The sequence below is a fragment of the Dendropsophus ebraccatus genome, chromosome 3 (genome assembly GCF_027789765.1).
Source record: "Dendropsophus ebraccatus isolate aDenEbr1 chromosome 3, aDenEbr1.pat, whole genome shotgun sequence".
Lineage (NCBI taxonomy): Eukaryota > Metazoa > Chordata > Amphibia > Anura > Hylidae > Dendropsophus > Dendropsophus ebraccatus.
Window position 1 is genome coordinate 116,687,020 of NC_091456.1, and position 19,994 is coordinate 116,707,013.

Below are 19,994 nucleotides of genomic sequence, written 5' to 3' on the forward strand. Positions count from 1 at the left end.
CAGACATATAAATCTAAATGTTTCTTCTAATGTTGCTACTGTGGTAAAAAAAATAGCATCATTAGAAGAATGTTTCAATTGAAGTAAAGTATTAATTATTACATTCAGCTGTATTACCGGCAATCGGTATTGCCGACAATAGAGCTTCCTGTAGCAGTTAATATTTAATGAATAAAACACATTTTCGTTATAATAAAGTTATTTTTGTTGTTCAATAGCTTAATTAAAATGAATACATACTTATTTATATATTTATTTTTTTATTAACAGTATGTATATCCCCTTCCCCCAATATGACGTCCAGGGACGTCATGAAAAGCAGTGCCAGAACGCATCATGGCGTCCCTGGATGTCATGCCTTCTCTGCTTCCCCCCGCTGTCCTTATCTGAGATCGGGCAGCAGGAGAAGGCTATGTCAAACAGCCACCTCCTGCTGCCACTGCCCGGACAGTTCACCCCATAAACGATGCGGTCGTTGTGACCGCAGCGTCTATTGAGAGATCTGATGTCTCCTGCCGATCAGGCGGCAGGAGGAGGCTACGGACATGGCCTCCTCCTGCAATCCTGCAATCCTCCCCCCGCCGGCCTGATCCAGCTCCCCTGGTCACCCGCCATGATCCAGCCCCCCTGCCGGGCCCGATCCAGCTCCCCCGCCTCCCCGCCGGCCCTGATCCAGCTCCCCCTGTCCCCCTGCTGGCCCGATCCACAGCTCCCCCGTCCCCCTGCCGGCCCGATCCACAGCTCCCCCGTCCCCCCACCCGGATTCAGCTCCCCTGTCCCCCCGATCCAGCTCCCCCGCTCGCCCCAATCCAGCTCCGCCATGTTCCTCCCTGTGTACACACACTGACACTCATTCACTATATAATGCATTACAGCACAGCTTATGTTTTGTAATGCATTATATATGCACCTGCAAAAGTAAAAAAAAACACACACAAATACAGATGTAGCCAGGGTTAACTTGATCACAATGACGCATTTAACTCGACACTCTAATTGACTTAGCATAGCTCCCTGACACAATTGTTGAGTCAGGGATCATGTTAACCCTGGCTACATCTGTACATAATTAATTAAATGAATTAATAAATAAATAATTGAAATAAATATACACATTCCCTATACCCCTTTATAAATGATCCCCTATGAATAAGATACACATATTTGGTATCGCCGCGTCCGTAATGACCCCTTCTATTAACCCGTTACATTAATTATACCGCCTGATTAACGGCATTCAAAAAATAAATAAAAAACTAACCAAAATGACATTTTTTTGTTAATCCCGCCCCCTAAAAAATATAGATAAAAGCTATCAAAGCGTCCCATGGACCCAAAATGTGTACCACTAAAAACATCAGTTTATGCAGCAAAAAAAAAGCCCTCACATAACTCCATTGGCGAAAAAAAATAAAAATATTACTGCTCTTACAATATGCAAGACACAAACAGTTTTTATAGTATAAATGCCATAAACTATAACAAAAGCATGGATATCACTGTAATCGTACTGACTTGACGAATAACAATAACATGTCATATGTAACGTATAGTAAACGGTGTACAAAAAAAAATTATGAAAAACAGCTGCTAAATTGTGTTTTTTTTTTATTCGTACCACCTCATAAAAATTTTTATAAAAAATTATCAGGGTGTTACATGTCCCCCCGATAGGTACCGATGGAAACGTCAACTTGTCCTTTACAAATATTTTGGCACTGCAAGGCCTCTGTGACATGGTACAATGGTTAAAAAAAAACCTGAAATAAAAAAAGGCCCCAAAATTCACCAGGTCTCTGTCATGTCTGCAGCCTGTGGATGAGTCAGGTGACGCACTGCGGTCACATATGGGGGATTTCTAGAAACATTGGAATAAGGGGAATAAATACTCAGTTCCATTTCTCAGTTAGTATTTGCTGTGTTAGAGGAAAAAATGGATTAAAATTGAATATCTGCCAAAAAAAAAAAAAAAAAATTAAATTTCACCTCCAACTTGCGTAAATTTCTGCAAAACACCTAAAGGGTATATAAACTTATGAAATACCTCGAGGGGTGTAGTTTTTACAGTGAGGGGATTTATGGGGGTAACTAACATACAGGCCCCACAAATCCACTTCAGAACGGGACTGGTCCCTAATAAAATCTGAATTTGACATTTTCCTGAAAATTTGGAAAATCGTTGCAAAATTTCAAAGCCCTCTAACATCCTTAAAAGTAAAAGGACATTCACCAAATGACGTCACCATAAAGCAGAAATTTTGTAGATGTTGCAGTAATAATAAGTTTACGTGACATAACTATTTTTCTCAGAAAAAGAGAATTTTGAATATGAAGGATTGTAAAATTTTCATATTTTTGCGCAAATGTGTTTTTTTTTACAAAAAACTACTGAGTGTATCAACCAAAGTATACCACAAACATAAAGAGGAATATGTCACGAAAAAAACAATCTCAGAATAACCGCGATAGTCAAAAGCATCGCAGAGTTATCACGACATAAAGAGAGACAGGTCAGATTTGCAAAATAGTCCCTGGTCATTAAGGCCAAAACAGGCTGCGGAGGCAAGGGGTTAATTGCAAAAGCATGGATTCGTTTTAATTAAGCTATTGAACAACGAAAATCACTTTTTTAGAACGAAACATTGTTTTATTAATTAAATATTAACTATTACAGGAATCAGAAGTAGATCATGGAGACTTCAAATTCTCTGAAATACCGTGATGTTACAAATCAGGTGTAATTCCAATGGAGTGTCCAGCAGGGGGTGCACTATATAGAGAATTGACTTCTGTATATAGTGCGCCCCTGCTGGACACTCTATGGAATCAATGGCTGTCCAGGGCCATTCCCATCACCAATCCGGCCTGCCTGCTGCCGCCACATATGCTCTGTACTACTTCCCCATCATCTGCTCATACTATGAGCACATGAGGTGAAAATAGTACCAGGGCTATCCCCATCACCGCTGCCGCTGATGCCGCCCCTGCACTTCAACCTGATCCTGGAGCCACATATGCCCTGGTACTATTTCCCCATCATCTGCTCATACTATGAGCAGATGATAGGAAAGTAGTACCAGGGCTATCCCCATCACCGCCACCGATGCCGCCCCTGCTGTCACTTGTCCATTGCTGTAATTGGTCTCAGGGAGGAAGTAGGCCCCGGCTTCAGGCCTACTTACTCCCTGAGACTGGGGCCTCAATTACAGCAGCGGACCCTCCCGGCACGCAGGAGCTGAGGTATGCATTCAGTGACAGCAGGGGCAGGCATCAGTGGTGGAAACAGGGCGTCCGGACGGGTCCGTTGCTGTAATTGAGGCCCTGGTCTTAGGGAGTAAGTAGGCCTGAGACCGGGGCCTACTTCCTCCCTGAGACCAGGGCTTCAATTACAGCAGCTGACCCGCCCGGCATGCTGAACGTATGAGTGACAGCAGGGGCGGCATCGTCGTCGGTGATGGGGATAGCCCTGGTACTACTTCCCCATCATCTGCTCATAGTATGAGCAGATTATTGGCAAGTAGTACAGAGCATATGTGGTGGCAGCAGGGGGGCCAGATTGGTGATGGAGATGGCCCTGGTACTACTCCCCCATCATCTCCTCATACTTTGAGCAGATGATGGGGAGTAGTACAGTGTATATGTGTGCATACAGACCTGTTACATAGACAACCATTGATTCCATAGAGTGTCCAGCAGTCAATGAGTCAATGAGTACCATTGACTTCTATATATAGTGCGCTCCCTGCTGGACACTTCATTGGAATTACACCTGATTCGTAACATCACAGTATTTCAGAGATTTAAAGTCTCCGTGATTTACTAAAATAAGGGAAATAGCAGTATATGTGCATTTACCATAGTTAATGTACATTAGGAATTTGTCTAACTTTCCATAAGTAATATATAAAAAAATACTTTTGGCCCAACTTCTCCTTTAAAGGAGAAGTCTGGTGAAAATTTTTATTAAAGTATTGTATTACCCCTCAAAAAATATACAAGTCACAATATACACTTATTACGGGAAATGCTTATAAAGTGCTTTTTTCCCTGCACTTACTACTGCATCAAGGCTTCACTTCCTGGATAACATGGTGATGTCACGACCCGACTCCCAGAGCTGTGCAGGCTGTGGCTACTGGAGAGGATGATGGCAGAGGGATGTTCAGTGTCCCTCCAGTAGCAACAGCCCGCACAGCTCTGGGAGTCGGGTCGTGACCTCACCATTTTATCCAGGAAGTGATGCCTTGATGCAGTAGTAAGTGCAGGGAAAAAAGCACTTTATAAGCATTTCCCGTAATAAGTGTATATTTGGGATTTGGGGGGGTAATACAATTCTTTAATAAAATATGTTGCTGGACTTCTCCTTTAACTCAATGTGTATTATCTTTTATTTTCAACATATTGTGATTTTATAATGCTGCCCGTACTTACTTATCTTTTAGATCTTCAGACATATCCTGTGTTTACTGGAAGCGCCCCCAACAGAAATTCTCCAAAGAAAGGCAGCCATTTAAACATTCAGAAATTTCTAAAAGTAAACAGGACACTCTACATTGGAGACAGGTAAAAGGCACTTTCAAATATTTGGTTTAGGGTGCCTTTATGCAGAGAGATTTATCTGACAGATTTTTGAAGCCAAAGCCGGGAACAGAGTATAAGCAGGGAACAGGTCATACAGGACAAGACTGAGGTTTCTCCTCTTTTCTCATCCACTCCTGGCTTTGGCTTAAAAAATCTGTCAGATAAATCTCTTTGTGTAATAGCACCATTAGATGTTTTTAATGCGATTAGATTGGGAATTTTCATGGTAATAATAAAAACCAACATATTTTACACATTTCTGGGGATATATAAACTAACGATCAGACAGGGGCGTAGCTAATGTCTTTTGGGCCCTGGTGCAATAGGTCAACTTGGTGCAATAGGTCAACTTCCTCAACCAAGCGATGCTATTGCTTGACAGGATTGACTGTTTTGGCAGACAGAAGTAGGGACACACAGGCATAATGTCCAATAACAAAATTCCAGTTTATTGTGGTGTCGGCAACAGAAAATAAACAGCCTTTACAGGCAGATTCAGTGGCATACACAAAACAAAACCCTGCTTGTCTGAGCACTAACTAAACAGATCACTTCTAACTCACTCCAGCATCTTACTACCAGGCACTGGTACAGCTACTCACACAGCAACTTGGCACCTCCATGCATGAAACATGACCAACCCGCCCAACTCTTCCCCAATCCAGAAAAACTCCAGGCCCTATTTTGGCTTGATTACAAATCCAGAAAAGGTTTAGCAAAAAACACACACACTGGGCACTCCCTGGAGCTATAACACGTATGACAGGAATCTGTGGAAGACATATCTTCCATTTACTATTTCACCATTAACTATCTCACAATATATATAAACACACACACACACACATATACTAAGACCGATATTACCAATAATACCAGTATATAGGAAATATTATTACCATACATATTACCACCATACTGTTACTGACCAATTCCTGTATACCGAGACCAATATTACCAATAATACCAATATACAAGGGGAAATATTACCTCCACACCACAACCACTAGCATCACCACCATATTGTTACTAACCAAATCCTGTATATTAAGACAAAAAAAACACAATACCAGATTACAAGTAAGAAATATTACTACCACATACTGACTAACACCACCGCTGCTTCTGAATAAAATCCACTGTACAAAGATCACTATCACCTCATACAGTCATATAGAGGTAGACCCAGCTCTACACAGGTTCTGTACACAATATAAATTACAGTGCAGTTACACTACCGTTCAAAAGTTTGGGGTCACATTGAAATGTCCTTATTTTTGAAGGAAAAGCACTGTACTTCTTAATGAAGATAACGTTAAACTAGTCCTAACTTTAAACAAATACACTCTATACATTGCGGTTCAGGGAAGAAACAGAGTGCTGCACCTCACACCTATGGCTGATACTAGTGCCGCTAGGCTAAATAAAAAACACATCAGAATTTAGTGTATGAATTGATCAAGCCATACTGCCCCATGTACCTCGTGCCGGTATCTGATACACATGGGTCCCTACACTAAGTCCACACCGTGCCAGTCAGTGGCCACCAACCCCGCAGGCACGCACAGCCAGGGAACGGGGGCCATGGGACGGCCCTGCGACCCCCATGCCACAGGACCAGACCCAAAAACACCACACCAGAACCCGGCCAGCACCGCCGGCGGAGAAGGTCGCCCCCAAGCAGCACAAGTCTGGATAAGGTATTACACTCACCATAGCTGCATCAAACAGAATGGGAAAAAACAGGAGGGATTAAAACCATGTGCACTCAAGTGTCTCCTGCTAATTGCGGTCATGTGGGTCTCACCAGGAGGAGTGCAATACACGGAGAAAAGAGAGAAACAAAATGCGGTTCAGGGAAGAAACAGAGTGCTGCACCTCACACCTATGGCTGATACTAGTGCCGCTAGGCTAAATAAAAAACACATCAGAATTTAGTGTATGAATTGATCAAGCCATACTGCCCCATGTACCTCGTGCCGGTATCTGATACACATGGGTCCCTACACTAAGTCCACACCGTGCCAGTCAGTGGCCACCAACCCCGCAGGCGCGCACAGCCAGGGAACGGGGGCCATGGGACACTCTATACATTGCTTATGTGGTAAATGACTATTCTAGCTGCAAATGTTTGGTTTTTGGTGCAATATCTACATAGGTGTATAGAGGCCCATTTCCAGCAACTATCACTCCAGTGTTCTAATGGTACAATGTGTTTGCTCATTGGCTCAGAAGGCTAACTGATGATTAGAAAACCCTTGTGCAATCATGTTCATACATCTGAAAACAGTCTAGCTCGTTACAGAAGCTACAAAACTGACCTTCCTTTGAGCAGATTGTGTTTCTGGAGCATCACATTTGTGGGGTCAATGAAACGCTCAAAATGGCCAAAAGAGAACTTTCATCTGAAACTCAACAGTCTATTCTTGTTCTTAGAAATGAAGGCTATTCCATGCGAGAAATTGCTAAGAAATTGAAAATTTCCTACAACGGTGTGTACTACTCCCTTCAGAGGACAGCACAAACAGGCTCTAACCAGAGTAGAAAAAGAAGTGGGAGGCTGCGTTGCACAACTAAGCAAGAAGATAAGCACATTAGAGTCTCTAGTTTGAGAAACAGACGCCTCACAGGTCCCCAAATGGCATCTTCATTAAATAGTACCCGCAAAACACCAGTGTCAAAATCTACAGTGAAGAGGCGGCTGTGGGATTTTGGGCTTCAGGACAAAGTGGCAAAGAAAAAGCCATATCTGAGACTGGCCAAAAAAAGAAAAAGATTAAGATGGGCAAAAGAACACAGACATTGGACAGAAGAAGACTAGAAAAAAGTGTTGTGGACGGATGGATCTAAGTTTAAGGTGTTTGGATCACAAAGAAGAACGTTTGTGGGACCCAGAACAAATGAAAAGATGCTGGAAGAATGCCTGACGCCATCTATTAAGCATGGTGGAGGTAATGTGATGGTCTGGGGTTGCTTTGGTGCTGGTAAGGTGGGAGATTTGTACAGGGATAAAGGGATTCTGAATAAGAAAGGCTATCACTTAATTTTGCAACGCCATGCCATACCCAGTGGACAGCGCTTGATTGGAGCCAATTTCATCCTACAACAGGACAATGACCCTAAGCACACCTCCAAACTGTGCAAGAACTATTTACAGCAGAAGCAGGCAGCTGGTATTCTATCGGTAATGGAGTGGCCAGCGCAGTCACCAGATCTGAACCCCATTGAGCTGTTGTGGGAGCAGCTTGACCGTATGGTACGCTAGAAGTGCCCATCCAACCAATCCAACTTGTGGGAGCTGCTTCTAGAAGCGTGGGGTGCAATTTCTCCAGCTTACCTCAACAGATTAATAGCTAGAATGCCAAAGGTGTAAATGCTGTAATTGCTGCAAAAGGAGAATTCTTTGACGAAAGCAAAGTTTGATATAAAAACAATGTTATTTCAAATACAAATCCTTATTTCTAACCTTGTCAATGTCTTGACTCTATTTTCTATTCATTTCACAACGTATGGTGGTGAATAAGTGTGACTTTTCATGGAAAACACAAAATTGTTTGGGTGACCCCAAACTTTTGAACAGTAGTGTATATATCAAGTGACACAGGGGACGTCGTCTCTGATTGGAGTTGTTTCCTTTTCTTTTTTGTTCTTGATCTGCCCTTGGCCATCTCTAGAACTTCTCCGAGCCACGAATCCACAAATATATTAGGCTCCTCACCATCCTTCTCTCTCTTCAAACTGCAGATATGTACAGGCCCCTATACGCCCTCATATAGTGGGTAGGCCGACTTTATGTCATCCTCCTTATAGTATATGCCCTCCTCTATGTAGCCACCTTATAGATTGCCCCTTGTTCAGTTTTCCATATAGATGGCTCCCCTCTGTGTCGTCCCCCTATAGTAGATGACATCCTCTGTGCATCGCCTATAGTATATGCCCTTTCTCTTTAGCCCCTCTTATAGATGGCTCCTTTGTGTAGTCCACAATAGTAGATGCCCCCCTCTGTGCATGCCCTATTGTATATGCTCTCCCTGTGTAGCCCCCCTTATAGATGGCCCCCTTGTGTTATCCCCCTTATAGATGGCCCCCCATGTTATCCCCCTTATAGATGGCCCACCATGTTATACCCCTCATACATGGCCCCTGTAAAGCACATAAAAAGAAAAAAATTAAAACACAACTCTCCTGACAACTCGAGGTTTTCTTCTGCTCCCTTCTCACGCGGGCCCCCCCCCTCGGTAGTGGCCCATCAGAGATGACCACTGCAACCACGGTAGCTATGCCACAGCGACCAGACATTACAGAATCACACACTAATGTACACAGCACTGTTTAGAGCTTTGTGGGTGAGTGTGAGGATTTTATTGTGTATTCTAGACTTAACAGGTAAAGGAAATGTTTATCATGAGGTCGTCCACAAACAACGATAATTTATGTTCCCTTTGCCCCACGCACACACCTTGACGGGTGCCGTTGGATATCCCATATGGACTGGATAATGACTCCTTGATTCGCACTTGGGCCGAACGGCACAAGTATAGGGCAAGAATCCTATCCACCATTTTGTGACCCAACCCCACCGCTCTAAGAGCGCCCTCCAGGAACCCCCAGTGCACCCTATCAAAAGCTTTCTCAGCATCTACTGTCAGGAGGCACAGGGGATTCCCGGAGCAAAGAGCCCCCCCAAATCAGAGACACTGTTTTTATGGCATAGTCCCTGACCTCGTGACCAGGGACAAAGCCTACTTGCTCTAGATGAATCATACCTGGAACCCAGGGCTGGACACGTAAGGCTTATATCTTAGAATAAATCTTTAGATCCATATTGGTCAATGAGATGGGTCGCATTCTTCACTGGTTGTCGATAGGACAGTTATGTGTGCCCTTAAAGCCTGTGATGGAAACAAACATCCAGCAGATACAGCATTAAGGAGCGCACAAGGAAGGGGGTGATCAAGCTTCCCAGTATTTTATATATTAGTGTCGTAAACCCATCTGGGCCCAGACTCTTTCCATTTTTCAGATTCTTGATGACCCCCAACACATCCTCAGGACAAAAGTCCTCATCCACCTGAGGAGGTGCGAATTCAGAAAGATAGGATCTCCTATCCTCCTCAACTGTGAAGTCAGCAGTCATATTGGTCTTTAAGTTGTAAAGGTCAGAATAGTAAGACCTGAATTCCTCAAGGATTTCTGTCGAGGAGAGCATGACACCCTTGGTCGGGGAGTTAATAAAAAAGAAATATGACTGCTGAAGTCTAGGGTGAATTGTTCTGGCCAACAGTCTTCTGCATTTGTCTCCATATTCAAAGTAGTTGTATTTCATTTTGTCTTGTATGCAAAGAGATCTCTTATCCAAAATGGACAAGATGTTCTGCCTAAGAATCAGAAGTTCTGACTCCAAGGCAGGCGATAGAGTTGTTTTCGGCTGCTGCATTTAGGATTGACTGGAGAGGGGTGAATTTAGAATGGAGGACAGATTATTAAAACTTAAGGGCCTTTTACACTGGCTGATTATCAGCCAGTATTGTTGCTAGAAATGCTCCTGCGGCCGATAATTGGCCTATATAAAAGTGACAGCAATAAGCTGAAGATCGGGAAAATGCTCAATCCGAAGCTGATCTAGTTTTTAGAACATGCTACAAAATTTATTGCTGTTGGACACACATATTCCTGTGTAAACAGATCATGTGAGTTTCATAACAATAAGGGTAGCTTCACACATACCGACTCGCAGCGTTAATAACGCTGCGAGTCGGGTAGGTCCTGGCAGATCACTTTCACTACATACACACAGCGGTCTGAACGACCGATCCGTGTATGTAATTCTGCCGGCCGCTTAACCCCTTCAGCTCCCACCCGGCTCCCGCTCTGTATACATTACCTGTCCTCGCTGCACGGGGTCCCGGCGTACTGCTCTCCTGCCCAGCCAATCAGTGTGTTGCCCTGCCGCAGCCACTGATTGGCCGGGCGGGAGAGCAGTACGCCGGGACCCTGTGCAGCGAGGACTGGTAATGTATACAGCGGAATGGGAGCGGGAGCCGGGCGGCAGCTGAAGGGGTTAAGGGGCCGGCAGAATTACATACACGCAGCAGTCGTTCAGACCACTGTGTGTATGTAATGAAAGTGATCTGCCAGGACCTAGCTGATTCGGAGCATTATTAACACTGCGAGTCGGTACGTGTGAAGCTACCCTAAAAGGAAACTGACAGCACAGATTTGTATATATCTGTGCTGTCAGTTTTCAGATCACACGCAAACTTATATACTTACCATTCATGCTGTTTATTATCTGACATGTCTCTCCAGTCTTCTGGCCGCCGACTGTATCTTCAGGACCCACCTCCTCCGGCATTATGGAGCAGACGTACCTGAAAGTGTAGTGGTCATTTAATTTATTTTTGCAGAAATCAATAGTACAAGCAATTTAAAGGCCTTATCCACTTTATGGACTGTGATTTAAAGGGACTTTGCACCCACAATCTGACTGCCCCAAACCACTTGTACCTTCGGATAGCTGCTTTTTTTTTTTCCAATTCAAATTTTTATTAAGAATTTTTCATATAAGAAAGACAAGTAGACAAGAGGAACATTGTCAAGGAACAAACCAGAGTGTACATTCGACAACTTCGACCGAGAGGGCCGTGGCACGGGAATAATAGTGCAAAAGTATTACAGTAACATCAACATCCAAAATAGTGAATGACAAGCAACTCAAAATCCGGCCCAACGTGGGGGTTTCATAAGCTTGGATATTTAAACAGAGGCCAACACTGAGGGGCCTGTCGGCCGACCCACAAGAACATAAGAGCATATTGCACAAAACAGTAGCTAAAAACAAAACCATGAGTAAGGAGTAAGAAGGGGGGAGAAATAGAAAGGGTAGGTAGCCAGAGAAGGGGAGGGGGGGGGAAGGTGTGTGATCCACGCCTGAGGAGTAAGCAGTGAGTGAACCGCCGGCTTCCCGGATGCCCCACAACATTGGTACCAGCGACAGGGTATGCCTAGAGGCCTACCCGCGACTGAGTGACCTGCTCTAAGGTTGCCCCAGCGCGGCTGACCTATATCTGGGGGAGGCAAGAAAATCCAGCCATGCCGCCCAGGTGGATGTATAGGCAGAGATTTCTTTTGGTGTGGAGGCAAGGAGGTCCTCCATGTGTTGAATGTGTGTGATCTCTTTGAACCACCCCTCCAGTGACGGGACATCCGTGGATCTCCAGTGCCTGGGGATCACGGTCTTGGCTGCCTGTAGTAAATGTCGTGCAAGGGACTTTTTGTATTTCTGTTGGGCCATGGGGAACATGAATAGTAGTACGGATTCAGGAGTGTTGGGAATGTGGACGCCCGTTATTTCAGAGATAATTTGCAGTACCGTCTTCCAGTAAGGCTGGAGACGGGCGCACCCCCACCATATATGGGACATGGTGCCCTGTGCGTCACCACATCTCCAGCACTCGTCCGAAACCGAAGGAAACCACTTATGTAGGACCACGGGGACCCTGTACCACCTTGACGTGATTTTATAGCACGTTTCCTGTGCTTTTGTGGCGATAGTCGCCTTGTGGGTGAGAAAAAAACATCTGGCCCATTGCTCCTCAGTAAAGTGTTTACCCAGTTCCGCTTCCCACTTATCGCAGAACGGGGGTGGAGCTTTGTATCTCCCAGATATCAGCTGTCCGTATATGGCCGAGATTGAGTGTGTCGGGGGGGAGGTGGACATGCATAACCGCTCAAATTCCGTGAGGGGGCGGGATAACTTTTTCCCCCTAGACACCATAGAGTGGAAGTGTTTAAGTTGCAAGTAGGCAAAGGGAGCTCTCGCGACCGGGGTATCCTCTGAGAGGATAGAGGAGAGAGGTTTAAGGGAATCTTTGTCCAGGACATGGACAAAGCGCAGAGGGGTAGATTTGGAGAAGCCCAGAAAAGGGGAAGGGGAAGTCCCGGGGGGGAACTCAGGATGATCAGTTATCGGCAGGAGGGGGCCTAACGGGTCAATCAGGGAGGGAGTCGGCCGCCCGGCATGGAGACTAGCCAGGGTATGGCGGGTGGAGAAAGACATAACATGAGAGTCTGCTAGGGAGGGGGACCACATCCACGGGAGAGTTGCTAAGGACTTGGAGGAAAGTGACTGAGCCAGACGGACCCACAGCTTGTTTTTCTCGTTATGGATCATATCCAGGACTCTTGCATGTATACAGGCAAGGTAGTATAGGCGACAGTCCGGGAGTCCCGCGCCACCCAAGAGCTTGGGTCTGGTCAGAGTCAGTCTGCCAAGACGAGGACTTCGGGAGGCCCAGACAAAGGACCCGAAGCACCGTTGGAGCTGATTGAAGAATGAGGTAGCTATAAAAATCGGTACGGTCTGTAATAAGTATAGGAGTCGGGGAAGTAGGGTCATCTTAACAATACTGACTCTCCCAAACCAAGAGAATTCTGGACGATCCCATTGCTCCAAGTCCTTGCGGAATCGTGTGAGAAGGGGAGTGAAATTGGCCGAGAACAAAAGTGTGAGGTCGGGGGGAAGTTTTATACCCAGATAGGTGATCCCAGCAGGGGGCCACATAAAAGGGAAGGAGGCTTGAAGGGTAGACTTAAGATGGGCGGGCAAGGAAACACCAAGGGCCTCTGATTTGGACAGGTTGAGTTTGAAATTTGACCACTCCCCAAACGCCGTCGATCGGGCCATCAGGGAGGGAAGAGAGGTCACAGGATCAGTGATATACACCACGAGGTCATCGGCAAAAGCCGAGCATTTATATTCCCTGCCCTCAACCGTGACGCCATGAATGTTCGGATCTGCCCTGATAGAGGCCATCAAGTGCTCCATTACAAGCACATACAAAAGTGGGGAGAGCGGGCAACCTTGTCGGGTGCCATTGTGTATGGGGAAAGGGTCAGAAAGCGTGCCGTTGATTTTTAGTTGGGCTTTTGGGGTGCAGTAAAGTGCCATGATTTTAGAGGTAAGGACAGGGCCTAGGCCCACATGGTGAAGGGTCTGTGCCAAGGAGGGCCAGGAGATCCTATCAAATGCCTTCTCGGCGTCCAGCGACAAAATCATCAGCGGGACGTTCCGAGACTTGGCGAGGTGCATGATGTCGATCGTCTTGATGGTATTGTCCCTGGCTTCCCTCCCCGGCACAAACCCCACCTGGTCCGGATGGATTAAAGCGGGTAATAAGGTATTGAGACGGTTGGCTATTAGTTTGGAATAGATCTTTAAATCAACATTCAGAAGGGAGATAGGACGATAACTGCTACAGAGCTGGGGGTCTTTCCCGGGTTTAGGAATAACAACAATATGGGCTAAGGTGGAATAGGTTGGGAAGGGGGAGTCAGGGGAAATGGAATTAAACGCAGATAATAGGAGAGGGGATAGCAGAGTCTGAAGTTCCTTGTAAAACTTAGCGGTGTAACCATCTGGTCCGGGGCTTTTACCACTAGGCAGGTCATCGATAACGGAGCTCAGCTCCAGGGGGGAAAACGGTTCCTCCAGGGAGGCGAGGGTCTCATTCGGGAGGGGTGGGAAGGGGGAGGGTGGAGGGTGGAGGGGTAGAGGAGACCGGGGGGGGGGGTAGATGATAAAGGTCGGAATAAAATGAGTGGAACTGTGAGGTTATGTCTCGGGGTGTGTACACTGCTGGGCCGGAGCGGGGTTTAATGCTGGGTATGTGTGATTGGGTTATTCGAGCCCTCAACGCCCGGGCCAACATCCGCCCACTCTTGTTTCCGTACTCATAGAAACGGCTCCTACAAACCTGGAGAGCACGACCCCAGGACACCTCCAGTAATCGCTGTACTTCTAGTCTGGCTGCTTGCAAGTCTCGGAGCACGGAAACAGAGAGTGCACGTTTGTGAGCCATTTCAAGTGTGGTAACCTTATGAAGAGCTCGAGACAGGGTAAGTGCTTTGGCTTTTTTAAGCTGCGCTCCTTTCTGGATCAGTACGCCGCGTAAAACGCATTTAAGCGCTTCCCACTTAACATATGGGGCTGTAGAGTCATTGGCGTGGTCTTGGAGAAAGCCCTCAATCGTCTTCTTCAGATCAGAGAGACAGGCAACGTCGGTGAGTAGAGACTCGTTCAATCTCCAAGACCAGGCCGATCTTGTGAGGTTGGGCAGAAGTAAAGAGCAAAAGACCGGGGCGTGGTCCGACCAAAGGATATTCCCCACCGAGGAGGACGATAGCCAGGACAGGGCGCTATGTTGTATCATGATGTAATCCAGGCGGCTGTAGGTGCCATGCGGGGCTGAATAGAAGCTATAGTCCCGGTCAGCGGGATGAAGCAGTCGCCAAGCATCACTGAGCTGGAGCTTCTGGAATGCCCTCTTGACCCGTTTGATAGAGGAGTAAGAGAGGCCGGAGCGACCAGAGGAATTATCCATAGTTGGGTCTAGAGTCAGATTCAAGTCCCCACATAGCAGCACAGTCCCCCGGATTAGGGGGAGCGCCAAATCAACCAGGCCCACCAAAAAGTCAGTCTGTCCTTGATTTGGAGCATACCCGTTAATGACAGTATCGTCCTGTCCAGCAATGGAGAGGGAAAGAATTATGTATCGGGCCCCAGGGTCCACCGTGGTATGTAGCACAGAGCATGTTAGGGAGCGGTGAATCGCAATCGCTACCCCTTTTGGACCGAGACTCGGGGTTGTTTGCATAAAACCATTGTGTATAATGTTTGTTCTTAATGTGGGGCATGTGGCCGGATTTAAAATGAGTTTCCTGAAAACAGGCTATGTGAACATGTTTACGGTGTAAATGATGCAAGATCTGAGCACACTTCTCCGGGGTATTGAACCCCTTCACATTGAAGGAAGCAATGTTGAGATCAGCCATTACTTACGAGCCAGCAGTGTGCTCCGGGGCAGCCGGGAGAGGTCGGAACCAGATATCAAGGATACGGGTATCAGTGTCAGGATCACCGGGGGAGAGAGAGATGATGGAGGCAGGGGGGGGGCTGTGAACAAAAAAAGAAAGCAACAGAAGAAAAGGGGGGGAAAAGAGAAACAAGAAACAAAATTAGAACAGCCAATAAGCAGAGTACAGCAACTGCTGCGGTAACTAAAGAGAATCCTATGACGGAGACTGCTCGTCCGGGAGAAGCCCAGACCAGTCTCCCACCTACTGGGGGGAAGGAAGTAGCGAGGCAAGTGAGAGGTGAGATCCTATCGCCGGCAGTATGAAAGAAGGCTAATAGCACAGCAAACAGCTAAAACAGATATAACTATTGGAAAAATGCAATTAACCTCACCTAAAGGAACAGTGTGTAATCATCATCGAGGGGGAAACGGCTCTAGCTAATAGTAAACATATGGAATATGGGGAGCCTTAACTAACTATGCTAAGCACTGCAGTATTAAATTGTGGTGTGGGGGCACATGACTCGGGTATAGTTCAAGATGGAGAGGATGAGGGACGAGCTCTATCCACAGCGGCTCTGGAAGCCCGCTCTGGCGATCTGAGGAGACGACGTCTCGGGGTTCTCGGGGGGAGGCCCCCAGGTGGATCTTTGCGTGGGCCCGCCATTTGCCGGGGCGAGGGACGCTTCATGGGAGCTGTGGTGAGCGTCGGCCATTCCGGAAGAGTAACATTAGGCAAGTCCAGGTCTTGTAGGAAACCAGGTAGGTCTTCTGGCAAGCGTAGGGTAATGGTTCTGGTGCCCCTCCGCACCAAGAGGGCGAAGGGGAAGCCCCAACGGTAGGGAATATTTCTGTCTTGTAATGCTGATAGAAGCGGCTTCAGGGCCGCACGCTGAGCCAAGGTATGGCGCGATAAATCCGAGAACAAGAAGATTTGAGTGTTCTTATAGAGCAATTTACGTCTCCGTCTGGCGCTGTGTAATATGTCCTCCTTGGTAGAGTAAAAGTGCACCCTGCAAATGACGTCCCGTGGCCGTTGGTCATCGGGGTTAAGAGGTCTCAGCGCCCTGTGAGCTCGGTCCAGCTCTATATGGTTATCAGGAGGACGGTCGAGGAGATCATTGAAAATGGAGGTCACCACCGTAAACAAGTCACCAGGGGGAATTGACTCCGGCAGCCCCCTGATGTGGAGGTTGTTCCTCCTGCTCCGATTCTTCACATCATCAAGGTGTTGCTGTAGGGCGAAGAGCTGATCCGAGTGGTGACGGACCTAGGATTGTAGGGCTTGGACCGTGGAGGAAGTAGAATCCTGTGTGTTTTCAATTGCGGTCACTTTAACTGACAGAGAGGATAGTTCTTTGCGGAACTGAGCAAATTCATGTTTGCACTCCTCCACTATCTGTTTAGTCAAGGTAGAGAAGTCCTCCTTCGTTGGTAGAGAGGAGACCAGAGAGTGGAGGTCCGCCATAGAGACATAGTGAGTACCTACGGCAACCTTCCGTGGCGTCTCCTTTGATTGCTGCGTCAGTGTATACGTATAGGTATCGGACGTTGCTAGGGGTGATGAGCAGGCGCGGAGAATGGCGGGCGTGTTATCCAGGCTGTTGGAGCCCACAGCCTGCAGCAGGGCTTGATCTGTGATCCCTTGTACAATTTGCTGGTGCGAGTGATATGTAGGGGACCCCCTTGTCCCCATAGGTGGGGCTACCACACGTTGGGGGGATGCACCCCACGAGGATCCAGTAGACCAGTGGGGCGAGGACCCCGTGCACCTCACAGGGGGGAGCTGAGCCGGGGAATGGAGCGGGTATGCAGCCCAGTCTGCAGAGGAGGGGGACTGTCCAGGACTGGAGAGGGTTGCTTGGTGGGCGATATTTGAGGGAGTCATTAGTGTGTGGGGGTGAGAACAGTCTCCAGTAAGGAGATCCAGCAGGGGGGGGCAGACTCAGGGGCTCCCTCGACTGCTGCCGCTCCCAGACACTGTTGTGGTCCTGTGGCCGCGGCCGGGGCTAGGGACAATATGGCGGTGTCCTGCCCAGCTGTGGAAGGAGGAGGTGATTCGGCCGGGCATCCGTGAGATAGCCCCAGGGTAAGTGCCGGGGTCGCCTTCTGGTGGGAGAGCAGGTGAACGTGTGTACCGGGGACGCTGCTCTGGAGGAGCTGAGAGGGGGTGAGTCCCACCTGTGAGTCACTGCGCCGTGCGTCCCCGTCAGGGCTCCCGCTACGGCGGCCATCTTGGGCACCATGCGGCTCCACTTTCCCGGGACTCGCTTGTTGGGAGGAGGTCTGAGGTATCCGGGCAGATGGTGGAAGAGGGCGAACCTCCGGTTCCCCGTCGGCGGGCGGCACTGTGTGCGCATCGGATCCGGCGGCTTCTGCAGGCAAGGGCTTCTTTGTCATGTGGGGCTGCGCCATGAGGGGAGCCGCCGCAGTCTCGGAGGTCTGAGCACCGGAGGGGTGAGAGCGGGTGAAATACGCTTCGATATCGGGCTGAGGCGATGAAGGATGGGTAAGTGGTGTAGACATGTCACTGGAGAAGTATTTGAGGGGAGGTACATCTCACCCAGGCTAAGGCATATGGTGAGATGGTGAATCCAGGTGAGATCTGTCACTCAGCAGTGTTATGCTGCTGAGGGTTTTTTCCATGTTCCGGGCCTGGATTTACTGGAATGGTGGGTAGGTTGGTAGTGGGACCTGCCATTCCCCTCTCCCGGTCCAGTTCGGGTGTTGCAGGCAGGTGTGCCTTGTTAAGCCTGCAGCAGGGTAAAAGCTCCACAGAGCTAGAGGAGATTGCTCTCAGCCAGGGTGAACAGCCTGCATGCTGTGTTTCCTGGGAGCAAGGAGTTCTATCACTGCTGGGGCCTATTCACACTCCACGATACCGCCTATGGAAGTGACAGATGGGTGACCTGTGTTAGTAAGTGCCCAGACGGGCAAGACCTTTTTGTTTTGTTTTATTATCCATGCACGGTGTTGCTGTATTTATGTTGCTGGACCGTTTATGCTACAAATAAACACCAAAGCTGTTTTTAAGTCCAAGTTTGCTGCCTGAACTGTGTCCTAACACACCATCCCCCGGGAAGATCCCTACAATTGGTGCTGCGGAGCGGGCAAAACGGTTGCTAGGGGCAACGGTGTGCTTCAACTTGGCTACAGCTGCTTATGTCCTGGGTGAAGGCTGCTGCTTCACTCCAAAAACAGCCAAGCAACATGGAGGAGATGATGAAGCAGTTAATGCAAGTGAGTCTGCAACAGCAACAAGCTCTGACAGACGCTAACCTACGCCATGAGCAGGCTAATCGGCAGCAACAACAGGCTCTGACAGACGCCAATCTGCGCCATGAGCAGGCTCTGGCAGATGCTAATCTGCGCCACGAACAAGCGATGGCTCAACAACAGAGACTTATTGAGCACCTGATAGCAAAGCAAGAGGCGTCTGCAGGTGCTAATCCCCAGCTGGTGGCCGCAGCCGCGCCAGAGACTTTGTCTGTGAAAAGAGCCGTGCAGCGTGCGCTGCAAAAGATGACTGCTGATGATGATATTGAGGCCTACTTAACTGTCTTTGAGCGGGTGGCTGAGCGAGAGAAGTTACCCTCCACTGAGTGGGCAGAAGTGATTGCGCCTTATTTAACAGGCGAACCTCAAAAGGCCTATTATGACCTCAGTGAGCAAGAGGTCAAAGACTATCCTCGGCTAAAAGCAGAGATACTCGCCCGACTAGGAGTTACTGCTGCTGTCCGTGCCCGGAGGGTCCGCAACTGGAGCTACAGTCTGGACAAGTCAGCGAGGTCCCAGATGTACGACCTGATCCATTTGGCAAGAAAGTGGTTGGAGCCAGACACCTCTACTCCTGCCCAGATCCTAGAGAGGGTCGTGATGGATCGCTACCTCCGTGCCCTTCCTGCTGATCTACAACGCTGGGTGGGACAAGGCGACCCTAGGAGTGCCGACGAACTCGTCAGCCTTGTGGAGAGGTTCCAGGCGACTGAGGACTACCTCCGTGATGTTCCTGCAGCACCGTCACCTCCCCGGAGTGCCAGACCTGTGCCTTCAGCTGGTAAGAGACTTCCATCTATTGGAGTGTGGAGGGGTGCTGATAGAGGGAAGAGCGCTCAGGAGGTAACTCAGGGGCAAAAGACTGGTGATGGTCCCCGGTGGCTAAGTGGCCCTAAAAAGGACTCCCTGCCAAGGAGACCAGGCCCTATCCAGTGCTGGAGATGCCATGAGACGGGACATGTGTCTGCCCATTGCCCTCTTACCACTGAGCCCATGGAGTGTGACGCTAGCCGGCGTCAGTCGCTATTTGCGGAACCGTCTCTTGTTGCGGTCACTGGACTAGAGACTGAACCGCAAGTCTGCCACATTACTGTCAATAACTTCCCTGTTAAGGCGTTGCTGGACTCAGGAAGCCTTGTCACCTTGGTGCATGCCAGCCTGGTGACTGGGGACTTTGTGCCAAAAAGACATATGAGTGTGGTGTGCATACATGGCGATACAAAGGTTTACCCTATAGTACTGGCTAATGTCGGGACTGAACTAGGCGCTGTACAGTATGAA

General features: G+C 48.0%; 1 protein-coding gene across 3 annotated transcripts in view; it reads left to right on the plus strand.

Annotated features, from left to right (window-relative positions):
• The window catches only part of SEMA6B (semaphorin 6B), a 683,939-nt gene that overhangs the window by 100,742 nt on the left and 563,203 nt on the right, over positions 1-19,994 (plus strand). For all 3 annotated transcript variants that reach the window (XM_069964532.1, XM_069964533.1, XM_069964531.1), the window contains exon 3: positions 4,443-4,563. In XM_069964532.1, coding sequence (XP_069820633.1) covers positions 4,443-4,563 — 121 coding nt within the window. The remainder of the gene's footprint in view (positions 1-4,442; positions 4,564-19,994) is intronic.